The 15573-nt window shown below is 36.2% G+C and overlaps 3 protein-coding genes across 4 annotated transcripts in view; 2 read left to right on the top strand and 1 right to left on the bottom strand.

Moving 5' to 3' along the window:
* Positions 1 to 15573, top strand: part of SLC25A12 (solute carrier family 25 member 12) — a 206338-nt gene that overhangs the window by 49454 nt on the left and 141311 nt on the right. The window lies entirely within an intron of this gene.
* Positions 1 to 15573, bottom strand: part of HAT1 (histone acetyltransferase 1) — a 67962-nt gene that overhangs the window by 36434 nt on the left and 15955 nt on the right. For both annotated transcript variants that reach the window (XM_025460186.3, XM_025460185.3), the window contains exons 3-4: positions 10714 to 10789; positions 4340 to 4460 (exon numbers count right to left, since the gene is read on the bottom strand). In XM_025460186.3, the coding sequence (XP_025315971.1) occupies positions 4340 to 4460; positions 10714 to 10789 (197 nt within the window). The remainder of the gene's footprint in view (positions 1 to 4339; positions 4461 to 10713; positions 10790 to 15573) is intronic.
* On the top strand, positions 7232 to 9428 carry LOC112668256 (general transcription factor IIF subunit 2-like). Its single transcript, XM_035696945.2, has one exon. It carries the CDS (start codon positions 7328 to 7330, stop codon positions 8063 to 8065), a length of 738 nt encoding a protein of 245 aa, XP_035552838.1. The 5' UTR covers positions 7232 to 7327; the 3' UTR covers positions 8066 to 9428.

Genomic DNA, 15573 nt, shown 5'->3' with positions numbered 1-15573 from the left:
TTTTATAAGGAGAAAAAAAAGTTTTTGCCTGAACATGTAATTTAAATAAATGATCTTCGACCATGGAACAAATAATCCTACAAGAAGACATTATAAAAGATTGATTCCTTACTCCTAACACAGTACTTCTAAATGGAAAAATCTGGTTTTCAAGAATGGAACAATTAGAAGTCAATGCAAATACATAGCTATTTTCACTGCAAATAGTATTTGAAAGATTTACCAATAACTAAGTCAATAGTGCCTTTGGAAGAAATCAATTCAGCACTACCAGCTGGAACTTCTATTAAAAAAAAAAAAAGAAAAAAAAAAAAAAGACACCAAAACCTTCAAACAGTGAATTCTGTACAACATAAGGAAAACTACTACCTGCATTTTTAGTAAGAGTATCTAGGTGGGCTTAAGAAGTTAAAAATCTCTTAAAAAAAAAAAAAAAAAAGGGGATCCCTGGGTGGCGCAGCGGTTTGGCGCCTGCCTTTGGCCCAGGGCGCGATCCTGGAGACCCGGGATCGAATCCCACATCGGGCTCCCTGCATGGAGCCTGCTTCTCCCTCTGCCTATGTCTCTGCCTCTCTCTCTCTCTCTGTGTGACTATCATGAATAAATAAATAAAATCTTAAAAAAAAAAAAAAAAAAAAGAAGTTAAAAATCTGGGATCCCTGGGTGGCGCAGCGGTTTGGCGCCTGCCTTTGGCCCAGGGCGCGATCCTGGAGACCCGGGATCGAATCCCACATCGGGCTCCCAGTGCATGGAGCCTGCTTCTCCCTCTGCCTGTGTCTCTGCCTCTCTCTCTCTCACTGTGTGCCTATCATAAATAAATAAAAAAAAAAAATTAAAAAAAAAAAAGAAGTTAAAAATCTAATAAGAAACATATACTTAGGGAAAAATTCCACTTTAGTAAGTCTCTCTTACATGCTAGTTTGTCTAACATTGTGTGAATTTGGGCAAGTCCTTTACATGAGACAAATTTTTTTTTAATTAAACAATAAAATAACTCAAATCAACCAGTCTCAAGTCATGAGGTTTTAGTAAAAAAAAGATGGGCCATGAGGTAGGCAAAAGATTTGTCAGAAGTTTAAAGTCAGTTTAAAGTCTTAAAAAAGTTGGTTTAATTGTTAATGTGTTAGGAACTGCTACTCGTACACGAGGAAGTTATGATATCCAATATGCAGTAATACAGAAGATCTTTGCCCAGTTATATAGCACAGTATTATCAATATAACAGATCTGATAAAACTTCCTAGATTTTCAAGTCCAAATAACAAGATATTTTACTCTAAGAATGCAATTTCTAATTTTATAAATGTGATTCAGTGACAAAAATGACATTTCATTAAAAAAAAACAAAACTGATGTAATTCTTTTTTTTAAACTGATGTAATTCTTTTTTTAAAAAATATTTTATTTATTCATGAGAGACACAGAGACAGAGCAACTCCACAGGTACATGTCTGAGGCAGAGACACAGGGAGAGGGAGAAGCAGGCTCCATGCAGGGAGCCCGACGCGGGACTCGATCCCAGGTCTCCAGGATCACACCCTGGGCTGAAGGTGGTGCCAAACCACTAAGCCACCCGGGCTGCCCTAAATTGATGTAATTCTTGATGAAAAGTTTCAATGCCTTGAAGGGAGGTAGGTAGGGGGAGGAGTTAAAATAGGTGATGGGGACCAAGGAGTACACTTGCTTTGATGAGTACTGGTGGTATACACCTGAAACTAATATTACACTGTACATTAACCAGAAGTTAAATAAAACCTTTAAAATTTTTTTCAATGCTTTTCAACTGGAATGCCCAGAAATAAAACAACTCTAAAACATATAATTTTCTTAAGGTACCTCAGGGATTCATGTCCCTCTCAAATATGCAAAATACATTCATCCCATCCCAACAACCCCAAAAGTTTCAACCACTCCATTATCAACTCAAGTCCAAAATGTCATTTTCTAAGTTATTTCTAAGTTAACAGACTCTGGTTATGATAAATCCTGGGGCAAAATTCATTTCCACCTGTGAAACTAGAAAACAAGTTACCACTTCTAAAATACAGTAGTGGGACAGGCATAGGGTAAGTTACGGAGTTTCCCATTCCAAAGGGGAGAAAATGCTAGAAAGAAAAGAGCCACTGGTACTGAGCATTTTTAAAATCCAGAACGTCATAAATTTCATTAGGTTTCAAGGCCTGGCAATACTGTGACCTGCAGCTCTATCTTCTGGGCCATTATTCCTTTTTCTTGAAGGGAAGCACATGTTTGCAGCTGAGTAGTGCTATCAGCCTGTTTCCTACTTATAGAATTTATTAAAAAAGATTTATTTATTTACTCATTCATTCATTCATTCATGAGAGACACAAAGAGAGAGCACCAGAGACATAGGCAGAGAGAGATAGAGAAGCAGGCTCCATGCAGGGAGCCAGAAGTGGGACTCAATCCCGAGACTTCAGGATCACACCCTGGGCCGAAGGCAGACGTTCAACTGCTGAACCTCCCAGGGGACCCTAGAATTTTGGAAGTTCATTAGCCTTTCCTCAATCTGTCAGTCCAAACTGGCAGCGCTTCTGTTGATATAACATTCTCAAAACCCTTCTAGGTCACCTGTGTCTGCTATAAGGGTTCATGCCATTAGATAAGATAGTCCTACAAAGGATATGATCTCTATTCAAACTCTACTCCTAGTTTTTGCTGAGATTATGGAAGAGATCCATGAGTCATGTATGTAATCTCTTCAGCAAGAGCAAAAGATTATCTAGCTATACTCCTGGCTTTCTCTCCAAAGCACACTTTCCTGACCATGAATCTCCTAATTTCATGTCTTCTGAAGTTGCATAGACTGAGAATCTTCCAAATCATCAAGTCCTGAGTCTTCTTTGCTTTACAATTCTTCCCACAATTTCTCCCTTTCCTCTCACATTTACTATAAGCCACAAGAAACCAAGCCACAACTTCAATATATTGTTTGGAAATCTCCTCAGCTAAATATCCAAGTTTATGGCTTACAAGTTCTTCTTTCTATATAAATGTAGGACACAATTCAGCTATGCTTTCTGGCACTAAATAACAAATATTTCCTTTCCTTCATTTTCTAATAATATATTCATTTCCCTCTGACTCAACAGAGGTGATCTTCAAAACTATTTCTACCAACATACTATTTATAATAATACATTATTCTCTAAGATGATACAGGCTTTTTCTCCCATGCTCCTAACTTTATTCTGAGCCCTCACCAGCAGTGCCTTTAAAGTCTGTATTTCAGGACACCTGGGTGGCTCAGTGGTTGAGTGTCTGCCTTTGGCTCAGGGTGTGATCCCAGGGTTCGGGGATCAGGTTACACATCAGGCTCCCCTCGAGCCTGCTTCTCCCTCTGGCTATGTCTCTGCCTCTCTCTGTGTCTCTCATGAATAAATAAATAAAATGTTAAAAAAAAAGTCCATATTTCTACCAACAGTTTATTCAAGGAAGTCTATGCTTTTTCTATCATGTACCTCAAAATTCTTCTAGTTTCTACCCATCACTCATTTCCAAAGACATTTCTAAAGTTTCATTTGTGACAGTAGTACCCCACCCCCTGGTATGAAAATCTGTATTAGTTTCTATGGCTGCTGTAACAAACTACCACAAACTTGCAAGCTTAAACCCACAGAAACTAATTCTCTCACAGCCTAGAGGCAAAGTCTAAAATCAGTAACACTGAGCTAAAATCAGTGTTGACAGGGTCACACTCTCTCCAGAGGAGAATCTATTCCTTGCTTCTTCTAATTCTGGTGGCTACCAACATTCCTTGGCTTGTGGTCACATCACTTTGCCTTGGCTTCTTGAGGGGCCATATTCGGCCTGTCCCAGATGCATACTTTTAATGCCTCTCCTTGCCTTCATCCTAATTTGGTTCATTTGTTTCAAATAGTTTTGTCATCAGCTTAACTGTCCATATTCTTAAGAAAATGTGGGATCAGAAATGCAGCCAGAGAAATTTAAATAGGCAAATCCTATGTGAAGAAAAAGTAGGAAGTTTAGCTATTGCCCTCTATCTTATTTAACTTCTGGAAAATTAAGTAATTTTCATGTTTCAAAAGTTGATAAACAAAATACCACTCTGATCATAAAAGTAAAGGTTTTTCAGAGAAGGTCCACTCAAGAATCAGGCTAAGGATCATGATCAAAGGTTAACTGTAGTGACAGGCAGACAATCACCTCCATAACTAAAGGAAAATATGTGGTTTTAAAGCTATAAGCTTTAAAGCTTTATAACAGATACTCTCCTCTCTCAAGCCTTTAAATTTTAAAACCAGTTTTATACTCCTATGGAAAACAGAGTTAAAGATAAATATATTTTTGTTCTTACCTCTACACAGTCAAAATTCTCATCAACTTTAGATGCATATTCAACACGGAACATTGTTGACAAGCTACCGGCAATATAGTATAACAGGATCTTCAGACCCTTGTAACCAAAAGCAGTTTCACTGAAAAGGAAAAAAATATTAATCTGAGACCCCAGAAAGACTCTCTGCAAAGTCATTACAAAGTATTGGCTCTACATATAAACAAGTTTAACTTTACTGGTAGTTTCAAGATTTTAAACCATACCTATTTTAAAAAGAAACAAATATTTATAATGAAACTGTGCCTCAGTTTTCCTCATTTAAAACTAAGAGAGGGACACTAGGCTGGCTTAGTTGGTAGAGCATACAACTCTTAATCTCAGGGTTGTGAGTTTGAGCCTCACCTTGATGGAGAGATTACATAAAAATAAAATCTTTAAAAAATAAATAAATAAAATAAAATAAAATAAAATAAAATAAAATAAAATAAAATAAAAATAAACGAGAATAATTGCATCTACTTCAGGGATGTTGTTCAGGTTAAATGAGCAAGTGTAAACTACTTATAACGTTGACCAACACATTATACAAGTATATAATAAATGTAATATATCACTGATCCTGCTGGTGCTGCTGCTATTACTAGTACCAGAAGGCATTTCAAATCAGACACAAGTGGTATTAAATTGATACCTCACTAGGCAAGCAGCTAAGATGTAGCTTTGGCCCCCTCTTTCCTCAGTTTACTACTTGCTTCCATCAATCAACATCCAGAGGTGCTGAAAGTGGTGAAAGCATATGTCTAATTACACCACCCTATGAACTCAGAAAGAAGATCTGGAGCTGCTGTTATTTTTCCAGCCCTGCTCCCTGCAATCCACCTATGCCTTGATATTCTCTTCTCTGGCTTAAAAAGAGTCTTCCAAAATGTGAATCTAAAATATCCAGAATAGGTAAAATTAGAGAGACAGAAAACAAATTAGTGATTGCTAGGGCTGGGGAGAGTAAGGGAAGAAAAAGACAATGACTGCTAACTGGTTATGGGAATTTTGGTAGGAATGACAAAATATTCTACAATTTATTGTGATGACTATAGAACACAACATACTAAAAAATCATTGAATTGTATACTTTATATAGATGAATTGTAAATTACATCTCAATAAAGTTTATTTTTTTAAGTGAATTCTGAAGAAGAGTGCCTAAAAGAAGCAGTGTCATTTTCAGATTTCTGTTTAGTCTTCCAAAATACAGCATGAGCATTCTATTCCAGAACTCTGAAAGTTATGTGCATAAACAGGAGTAGCAATGATAAGAGGATCAAGACCAATCATATTTGAGTCATAAGATACAGGGATTATCACGATTAAGTGACTGTCAACTGTCACGTGTCTACCTTAGAAGAGGCATATGCAAGCATTTTTAATAACATGCAAAATAGAATAAATGTACAAAATACCATTAAGAAGCATTATCTGTAAGACTAGATTGTATGCACCAAAGAAAGATTTTAAATAGCAGTGAGGAAGGGAATAAAATAGTTCCTTAAAGATAGAAATCCCAAAAGAAAACATTCTTATCTTTACAATAAAATAAAACCCATTTGAAATACAAAAGGCTCAGGATGCCTGGGTGGCTCAGTGGTTGAGCATCTGCCTTCGGCTCAGGGCACGATCCCAGGGTTCTGGGATCAAATTCTGTATCAGGGTCACCGCAGGGAGTCTCCTTCTCCTTCTGCCTATGTCTCTGCCTCTCTCTCTGTCTCTCATGAATAAATAAAATCTTTAAAAAAACAAATAAGAAAGGCTCAATTTGGGATCCCTGGGTGGCGCAGCGGTTTGGCGCCTGCCTTTGGCCCAGGGCGCGATCCTGGAGAGCCGGGATCGAATCCCACGTCGGGCTCCCGGTGCATGGAGCCTGCTTCTCCCTCTGCCTCTCTCTCTCTCTCTCTCTCTCTCTCTCTCTCTGTGACTATCATAAATAAATAAAGAAAAAATATTTAAAAAAAAAAAAAAAAAAAAAAGAAAGGCTCAATTTTGCTATGAATCAATATATAATAAAATATAATTATTAATATTTAAAAGTACATAAAATGCCCGATCTGGTACATTAATACTGAAAAATTCTGAGGAAATTTGTTCCATGAAGAGACATCTGTCAATTTCAGAACACGTTAGGGGCACCTGGTGGCTCAGTGAGTTAAGTGTCTGCCTTCCGCTCGGGTCATGATCCCGGGGTCCTGGGATCGAGTCCCATGTCAGGCTCCCTGCTCAGCAGAGCCTGCTTCTCCCTCTGCCTGCCCCCCAGTTCCCCTCCCATGCTCTCACTTTCTCTAATAAATAAATCTTTAAAAAAAAATTTCAAAACACATTAAATAAATACGTGAACAATGCTGAAATAACATGTAGGTAAAATAGCCACAAAGGGCAATATATTAAATGTCAACTATGTCAAAATATCTTTTCCTACTACAACAAAGCAGGATTCCTTGGGAAAATGGCTGACTGCAGAACTAGTAGAAAAAGTGTAAGATGAATCTTGAACATCTTATTGTATCTGAAAGTAAAGTATCCACAAAATGATGATATATCAAAAGGATTCAAAAACTAGTTTGAAATGGGATAATCTGGGCAGCATAATTAATAATAACAGATTATGACCCACTGGATTAAAAAAAGAATCTTTTAGTCCATTCTGATATAAACAAAGAAATACGTAAGGGGAAAAGAGAAGCTCGTCCTTATAGAATCCCAACTAATAAATGTAGGTGTTTCTGACAGAGTTAGAAAATCATTTTATAATCACAGTAAAATATTGATGCAATCAAGAATCACCAATGGGGCGTCTCTCTTTCCGGAGATTCCCTTCGGCTGGGCGGGCGGCTGGGCGGGCGGCTGGGCGGGCGGGCGCCTCCAGCCGCGGCACCTCCTGCTCCGCACTCCCTCGAGCGGTCCAGCCCCGGGGGCCGCTGCTCCGGCCGCTCGGCCTTCCCCGGCAGTAGTCGACCCATGGCCAAGCGAGGGGAGCTCGATCTGACCAGCACGAAGCAGAACACCGGAGTGTGGCTGGTGAAGGTTCCTAAATATTTGTCACAACAATGGGCTAAAGACCCTGGAAGAGGTGAAGTTGGGAAACTGCGGATTGCCAAGAATCAAGGAAGGACTGAGGTGTCGTTTACTTTGAATGAAGATCTTGCAAATATTCACGATATTGGTGGAAAACTAGCTTCGGTCAGCACTCCTAGAGAACATCCGTTTGTCTTACAAAGTGTTGGAGGACAGACATTAACAGTCTTTACTGAGAGCTCATCAGATAAACTTTCATTGGAAGGAATTGTGGTACAAAGAGCTGAATGCCGACCTGCTACCAGTGAAAAGTACATGCGATTAAAGAGATTGCAAATAGAAGAATCTTCCAAACCCGTAAGGCTATCACAACAACTGGACAAAGTTGTGACAACCAATTATAAACCTGTTGCTAATCATCAATACAATATTGAATATGAAAGGAAAAAGAAAGAAGATGGAAAACGAGCTCGAGCTGATAAACAACACGTTTTAGACATGCTATTTTCGGCATTTGAGAAACATCAGTATTATAATCTTAAGGACTTGGTGGACATCACAAAGCAGCCTGTGGGGTACCTGAAGGAAATCTTAAAAGAAATTGGTGTTCAGAATGTAAAAGGGACGCACAAAACATGGGAGCTGAAGCCAGAGTATAGACATTATCAAGGAAAAGAGTGATTAAGGAGACTCTAAGCCAGCATGCTAATGGAACAACTAAAGGGTGATGCTAAAGAAACGCCACTGAGACTCAAATACTTGAATACCATCTATTGTAGGGGTAAAATGACTGGAAATTTAATTTCCCTAGGTGAATTTTTTAAACAGTAATTCTTGTAAAGTACTTAAGTTTTTTGAGGAAAAAAAACTTATTTATAGGCTTATATTAAACTAGATTATTCAGAAGGGGGTGAGGGGTTGGGGGTGTTAAGGTTTTTCTTTTTAAATATTAACTTTTAAAATGTAAAATTAGGAAATGTTTTCTAAATGAGGACTCTCTGTCCTTGTTTTATCTCTGAGGATCTGAGGTAATACAAATCTGAAGGGAATGACAAAGCAAGAAAAAAGTCAACTACAGAAAGTCTTACAAGGAATAAAAAGCCAAAGTTCCTTATTCTGATATTGTCAAAGAACAAAGCCATCTTTATTTATTTATTTTTACAGGTGATCATGTTTCATATTCACACCCCTTAATAAAAAAGAGCATTTAAAAAAAAATCACCAATGGATTTAAAACTACTGGCTCAAAGTCTGATGGGAAACAGGATCTTTGCAGTCTCAAAGTATCTCCCCATACTACATAATTACATAATAAAGGAAAAAACCTTACAGTGGAGAATGCTGACAGACACTTCTAAACTAAGTGACCCAAGTTAACAATGGAACAAACTGACATCATGGACTTTCTGATTATGACAAAGAAAAACACATACAACTTTTGTTGTGGTACTACCAAAAAAAAAAAAAAAAAGTATGTTTTCTGAATTTATTTTTTAATTTTTGTTAAAGATTTTATTTATTCATGAGAGACACACAGAGAGAGAGAGAGAGGGGCAGAGACATAGGCAGAGGGAGAAGCAGGCTCCATGCAGAGAGCCCGATATGGGACTCCATCCCGGAACTCCAGGATCACGCCCTGGGCTAAAGGCAGGCACTAAACCACTTGAGTCATCTAGGCATCCCTGTTTTCCGCATTTAATCATGAAGAAACAAACTAATCCAAAATGAAGGTTTTTAAAACCAGCCAAATCCTACAGAAATGCCCATGTCATGAAAACAAAGAAAGGCTGAGGAACTGTTTCAAACAATTAAAAGAGACCAAAAAGGGACGCCTGGGTGGTTCAGTGGTTGAGCATCTGCCTTCCGCTCTGGGCAAGGTTCTGGAGTTCCGGGATTGAGTCCCTGCACGGAGCCTGCTTCTCCTCCCTCTGCCTCTGTCTCTGCCTCTCTCGGTCTCTTGTGAATAAATAAATCTTTAAAAATAAAATAAAAATTAAAAAAAATAAAAGACACCAAAGAGATATGACAACTAAATGCAAACTGTGACTCTAGATCGGATCCAGAAGGAGGATTATTGTTATAAAAGAAATTACTGGAAACCAATTGGCAAAAATTGAAATGTGGACTATATCTTAGAAAAGAGTGCCATAGCAATGTTAAATTTCCTGAATTTTGATAATTCTATGGTTACTGTCCTTGTTTTTAGGAAATACATACTAAAGAATTTAGAAGTAAGAGATCAAGATATATCTGCAAACTACTTTCAAATGGTTCAACAACAACATACCAATATATTTATATAGGAGAGAATGATTAAAGCAAATAGAACTAAATGTCAACAACTAGTTAATCTAAATAAAGGATATACAGAGTACTATTCTTTTTTTTTTCCTTTAAATCAATTAACATATAGTGTATTATTAGTTTCAGAGGTACAGTTTAGTGATTCATCAGCTGCATATAACAGCCAGTGCTCATTATATCAAGTGCCCATCACAGAGTACTATTCTTGTAACTTTCTGCAAATATGAAGTTTTTTTCAAAATCAAGTTTTAGGGGATCCCTGGGTGGCGCAGCGGTTTGGCGCCTGCCTTTGGCCCAGGGCGCGATCCTGGAGACCCGGGATTGAATCCCACATCGGGCTCCCGGTGCATGGAGCCTGCTTCTCCCTCTGCCTGTGTCTCTGCCTCTCTCTCTCTCTCTCTCTCTCTCTCTCTGTGACTATCATAAATAAATAAAAAAATATATATATAAAATCAAGTTTTAAAAAAATGTAACCAATTATTCTAATAATGTAATGAAGCTATAAAAAATTAAGGAATCGTGCTGAATATCCCAAGATGTATCTTTAACATTGCTTTTAAAAATAAATTTCTCTTAATTACTTATTTGTCATAAAAAACTTGAGCTTTCTAGCTTCCAGAGAGGATATCCTGTACTAAGAGCAGTATAGCAAAGCAGCAAGAAGAAAAAAGTAATAGTTATGTCTATGAGCTTCATAGTCAGATTGCCTGAACCTCAACCTTGGTCATTCACATGTCCTTAAAAGCAACCATTCAATTCCATCAATATGCAACGTAATAAACAATAATACTATCGCAAAAACAGCTGTGAAAATTAAATGAGATAATGCATCTATAGCACTCTGTGATAGGTATTATACAGTAAATTGGTGTCTCAATGTCACAAATGCCATTCTAATATATATTTAAAAATAAATTACACAAAAAAACAGCAAAGAAAATGGTCTGATTTCTAGATCCTAAAAGAAAAAATTGCTTTTTTTTTTTTTTTTTTTTTGGCGACATTAATTTGGCAAAGTTACTTACTCATCCCCAAAGAGTTGATGGGTATATTCAGGAAAGAAAGTTCTAATGTCATTCTCCAGATCTTCAGGAAAACGAACTGTTTAAAAGAATAAAAAATATAGACATATTAAAGATACTAAATTAAAGATATTAAAGGTGACAGGTATTTCCATTTCAAGAATTTCACTATAACTAGGATACAGCCAACATTTTTTTTACTTAAAATGTACTTTTCCATTATCTGATTTACACTGGATTCTATGAGACAAATGAACAATGAAAAGTAGAATATCACTTGGAGTGCTTCAGCATCAAAACCCACCTGATTCTAAGAATTAGAAAATGACAAAGGCATATGATTTAGTTTTTTTCTTCTATATGTTTAGATGCAATGCAAAAAGAAAACAAAAACAAAGACTCTGAAATAAGAAAAGCTACAGCATCAAAAAAAAAAAAAAAAAACACCATAGAAAACATTCTGAGAACAAGAGTAATCTGAGTTTTGAGGAGCCCTTTATCATTAAATCATTCTTTATCAGTGCAAGATGATATTCATGCTGTTCCCAGGTTTTGGGGTGGGTTGGTTTTGCTATTAAAAGTAATGCTCTTACAAGTATATACAGGATAAATTCCTGGAAGTAGAAACGCTGAGTAAAAGTACTGAATTATTTTTAAAATCACTGCTTAAGTGCCCTCTAAAAATATTTTAACAGTTTATATACCCACTAGCAGCTACTTAAACTCCTTTGCTCCCCATATTCTTGAGAATATTCTGTACTCTCAACTTTAATTTCTACCAATTTAAGATGGAAATGAGTACCCTGTTCTTTTATTTGCATTTATTGCGAGTCCTGACATTATTGGACATTTTCCCAATATAATTTATCTTACGCAGAAAAAAACCTTACTCTCCTCCCCCAAAAATCCTTAAATTGAAGAGTGAAAAGATAAGTTGTAGATGAAAAATTTCTAACACTGTCCTCCTAGAATAGGTCATTCACAGAGTGCCAAAATATCATCCAGGACATTAATGATTTACAGAAGATATCTTTCACTGTAAAAATCTGGCAGTTAGCACCTTTCCAAGTAGTCTAACTTAAAATCACTCATTATAGGATAGAGCAACATTGTACATCTCTTGGTTCAATGCAATATAACATATACAAACAGCATCATCTATGAAACATTTTCTTACCAAAAATGTTTATCCTAGATTTAATCCAGCTTTAAATCTTTCAGTTTACAAGAAGTATAGAGAACAGGGTAACAAGTTAAATATTACCAAAAGAAAACAGACAAATCTAGATTTGTCTATTAATTCTACACAAAAACTTTACTCTTCCAATAACATCAATGATATGGGGGGAAAGTTCCACATTTGGGGGAAGGATTATTCTGGATTAAAAGAGATTAAAGAAATATCAAGCCAAACATGATGCATGATCCCTGATTAACTTCTGGTTTAAATAACTTTTGGGGGGGATCCCTGGGTGGCTCAGCAGTTTAGCATCTGCCTTTGGCTCACGGCGTGATCCTGGAGTCCTGGGATCGAGTCCTACATCAGGCTCCCTCTGCCTGTGTCTCCGCCTCTCTCAGTCTCTCATGAATTAATAAATAAAATCATAAATATAAATAAATAAATAAATACTACTGAAGACTTTTTTTTAAAGATTTTATTTATTTATTTATGAGAGGCAGAGACACAGGCAGAGGGAGAAGCAGGCTCCATGCAGGGAGCCCAACACAGGACTCGATCCTGGGACTCCAGGATCACAGCCTGGGCTGAAGGCAGGCGCTAAACCACTGAGCCACCCAGGGATCCCCCAAAAAACTACTGAAAACGTTATTTTTTTTTTAACTGAAGACTTTAAAGGACAATCAGGGAAACCAGAAAATCACAAGATAGCAAAGAATTACCATTAATTTTCATAGGTGTGAAAATGAAATTATGTTTATATATGTGAATATTCATATATTAGGACTGTTATGATGTTCAGAAATCTACTTTGGGGTGTCTGGGTGATGCAGGTTAAGCATCTCCAACTCTTGGTTTCAGCTTGGGTTGTGATCTCAGGGTCATAAAATCAAACCCTGAGATGGGCTCCGAGCACAGCACACAGTCTGTTTGGGACTTTCTCTCTCTTTCGCCCTCCTCCCAGAGTGTGTGTATGCATGCTCTTTCTCTCTCTAAAATAAATAAATCTTAAAAAAAGAAATCTACTTTCAAGTAATTCAGTAAAAGTACATATTAAAGCAAATACGATAAAATGTTAATTGTTGAATTTAGGTATTTGATATATAGGTAAGTATTGTTCTATTCTCTCCACTTTTCTTTTGTATTTGCAAATTTTCATAATGAAAACTTAAATTTAAAAAAGCCCTGGGCAAATAAAGCAAAATGTTAAGACGTGAAAAAACTAAGTGATGGGATCATGATATTCATTAGTTTGCTCTATATTTTTTGCATGTCTGTAATATTATAGAATTTAAAAAATTCAGTATGTCTAGACTTTTAATCCAAAAAAATTTCCACTAATGCATCTCTAATTTTAAAAATGTTTTGAAGTCTCTAGAAATTATTAAAAATTAATTTCGAACTACTGCTTCTAATATAATATACAGCACTTTTGGTAGTGATGAGACACAGAAAAAGAAATGTAACAAATATCAAAAATATAGGTATGATAACTATTTCTATAATTTGGATTGGCCTTTTTCCAATAGACCTGTCATCTAAACTATTTTACTATTTCAGCATGAAATTTAGTTCACAGGTAATACAAACTAAAAGAAAGAGAAAGCAAAGCTTTGAGTCTTTTAGTTGAAGTAAAAATCAAATAGCTTAAGGCAAATATATAGTTAAATATTTATTCTTTGGATCTGATTAGATTTGGGTGAAAGAATCCAAGAGAAACTCTTTAAAGTCAATGCTATGCACTTTACAAAGGATTCTTTTAATATTGAATAAATGAAGTTTTTAGTCATTACATTACATGAAAACTGCTCACTGTACTACATTCAGCCACACCAAGATTCCAAAAAAGTTGTTTCCAAATTCCTGGGATTACACACTGAGAAGATATCTAAGGTTATACTTTATAGAGATTAGACTAAAAGTTATCTCCTCAAAAAAGGTCTTTAAGGTAAAAAGTCCTAAGCATAAACAAAAGGAATGAACAATTAGTGCTAGGAGGTTAGTCTTTCTAAGAGAAAAGAAACAAAGATGAATTTTCTATTCTTATTTAAAGAAAAAACCCTCAGGGGTGCCTGGCTGGATCAGTGGGGAGAGCACATGACTTTTAATCTGGGGGTCATGAGTTCAAGCCCCATATTAGGTATAGAGCTTACTTAAAAAAAAAAAAAAAAACAGGAACAAAAAAGCCTCAATACTTACACAAGTGTAGTAATAACTATAAAAGAAATGACACTAGGTCTCTGTATTTGTCTATTCCAGACATTTTGCATAAGTGGAATCATACAATATGTGCCTTTTATGTCTGGCTCCCTTTCTTTTCCTCCCTCCTTCCCTCTCCCCTTTTTTCTCTTTCTTTTCTTTTCTTTTCTTTTCTTTTCTTTTCTTTTCTTTTAAGTAGTTCCACACCCAGCATACAGCCAGCATAGAGCCATGGGGCTTGAACTCAGGACCCGGAGCTCAAGACCTGAGCTTAGATCAAGAGTCAGACACTTAGGGGCACCTCGATGGCTCAGTGGTTGAGTGTGTGCCTTTGGCTCAGGTTGTGATCCTGTGATCCTGGGATACAGCCCTGCATCAGGCTCCCTGTAGGAAGTCTGCTTCTCCCTCTGCCTATGTCTCTGCCTCTCTGGGTCTCTCATGAATAAATAAATAAAATCTTAAAAAAAAAAAAAAAAAGAAAAAAAAGAGACACTTAACCAACTAACCACTTAACCAAGCCATCCAGGTGCACCATGTCTGGCTTTTTTCACTTCATATGTTCTAGAGGTTCATCCATGTTATAGTATGTACCACCAGTTCATTCCTTTTTGTGGCTGAATAATACTCTGCTATATGGATATACCATATTTTGTTTATCCAGTCATCAGTTAATAGACATTTGGGATGTTTCCATTTTGGGGTTTTTATGAATAATGCTCCTATGAACGTTCCTGAACAAGTTTTTGTATGAACAATGTGGTATGCAACACAGGACATATTCATAAGAAGCAGTCACACACAATGTTATTAACCATACTATTAGTTGTCACTTGAACATTTACAGTGTATCAGGCAATTTGCTAAGGATTTTATAAACATTGTACTAAATCCCCACAAGTGTTTTAGAAAGTTAGGTATTATTATTACCTCCATTTTCTAGATGAAAAATGCAAAAGACTAAGTTGGCTGGTGGGCTTATGGCTGAATCAATCTGACATATATACATGAGAACATGTACAAAGTGTGAACTCTCCTGGATATCACAAATATGAAATATTTTTAAGTCTTTACAATGCAGTTATATCAGTAAAGCAAGAGAGCAAGGGAGCAACCCCAAAATCAACCGATAGTAGAATGAGTAAATAAATTACATAAATGAAATTTTAATATAAACATTAAACATAATACTATTGAGAAATACCTGGTGACAGAAAAGTGTTGACAATACATTTAAGTAAACAGAACAAGACACTGTTACCTCAATTTTATGAAAGCTATAACATAAATTAATATATAATTTTTAAAAAACTAAAGAAGGAAATATCCCAAATTATAGTACATAAGTACTGTAGTTATTCTGAGTGATGAAATAATGTGTAATTTTTATTTCTTATATTCTTATACTCCCAAAATTCCTGCAAAATATTTAGCATTCCAACAGAGGAATATACAATATAAAAAACTATAATAATTTAAAATAAGCACTA

This window comes from Canis lupus, chromosome 36 (assembly GCF_003254725.2).
Source record: "Canis lupus dingo isolate Sandy chromosome 36, ASM325472v2, whole genome shotgun sequence".
Classification (NCBI taxonomy): domain Eukaryota; kingdom Metazoa; phylum Chordata; class Mammalia; order Carnivora; family Canidae; genus Canis; species Canis lupus.
Note: the sequence above shows the minus strand (reverse complement) of the source record. Positions and strands in the feature narration are given on the sequence as shown.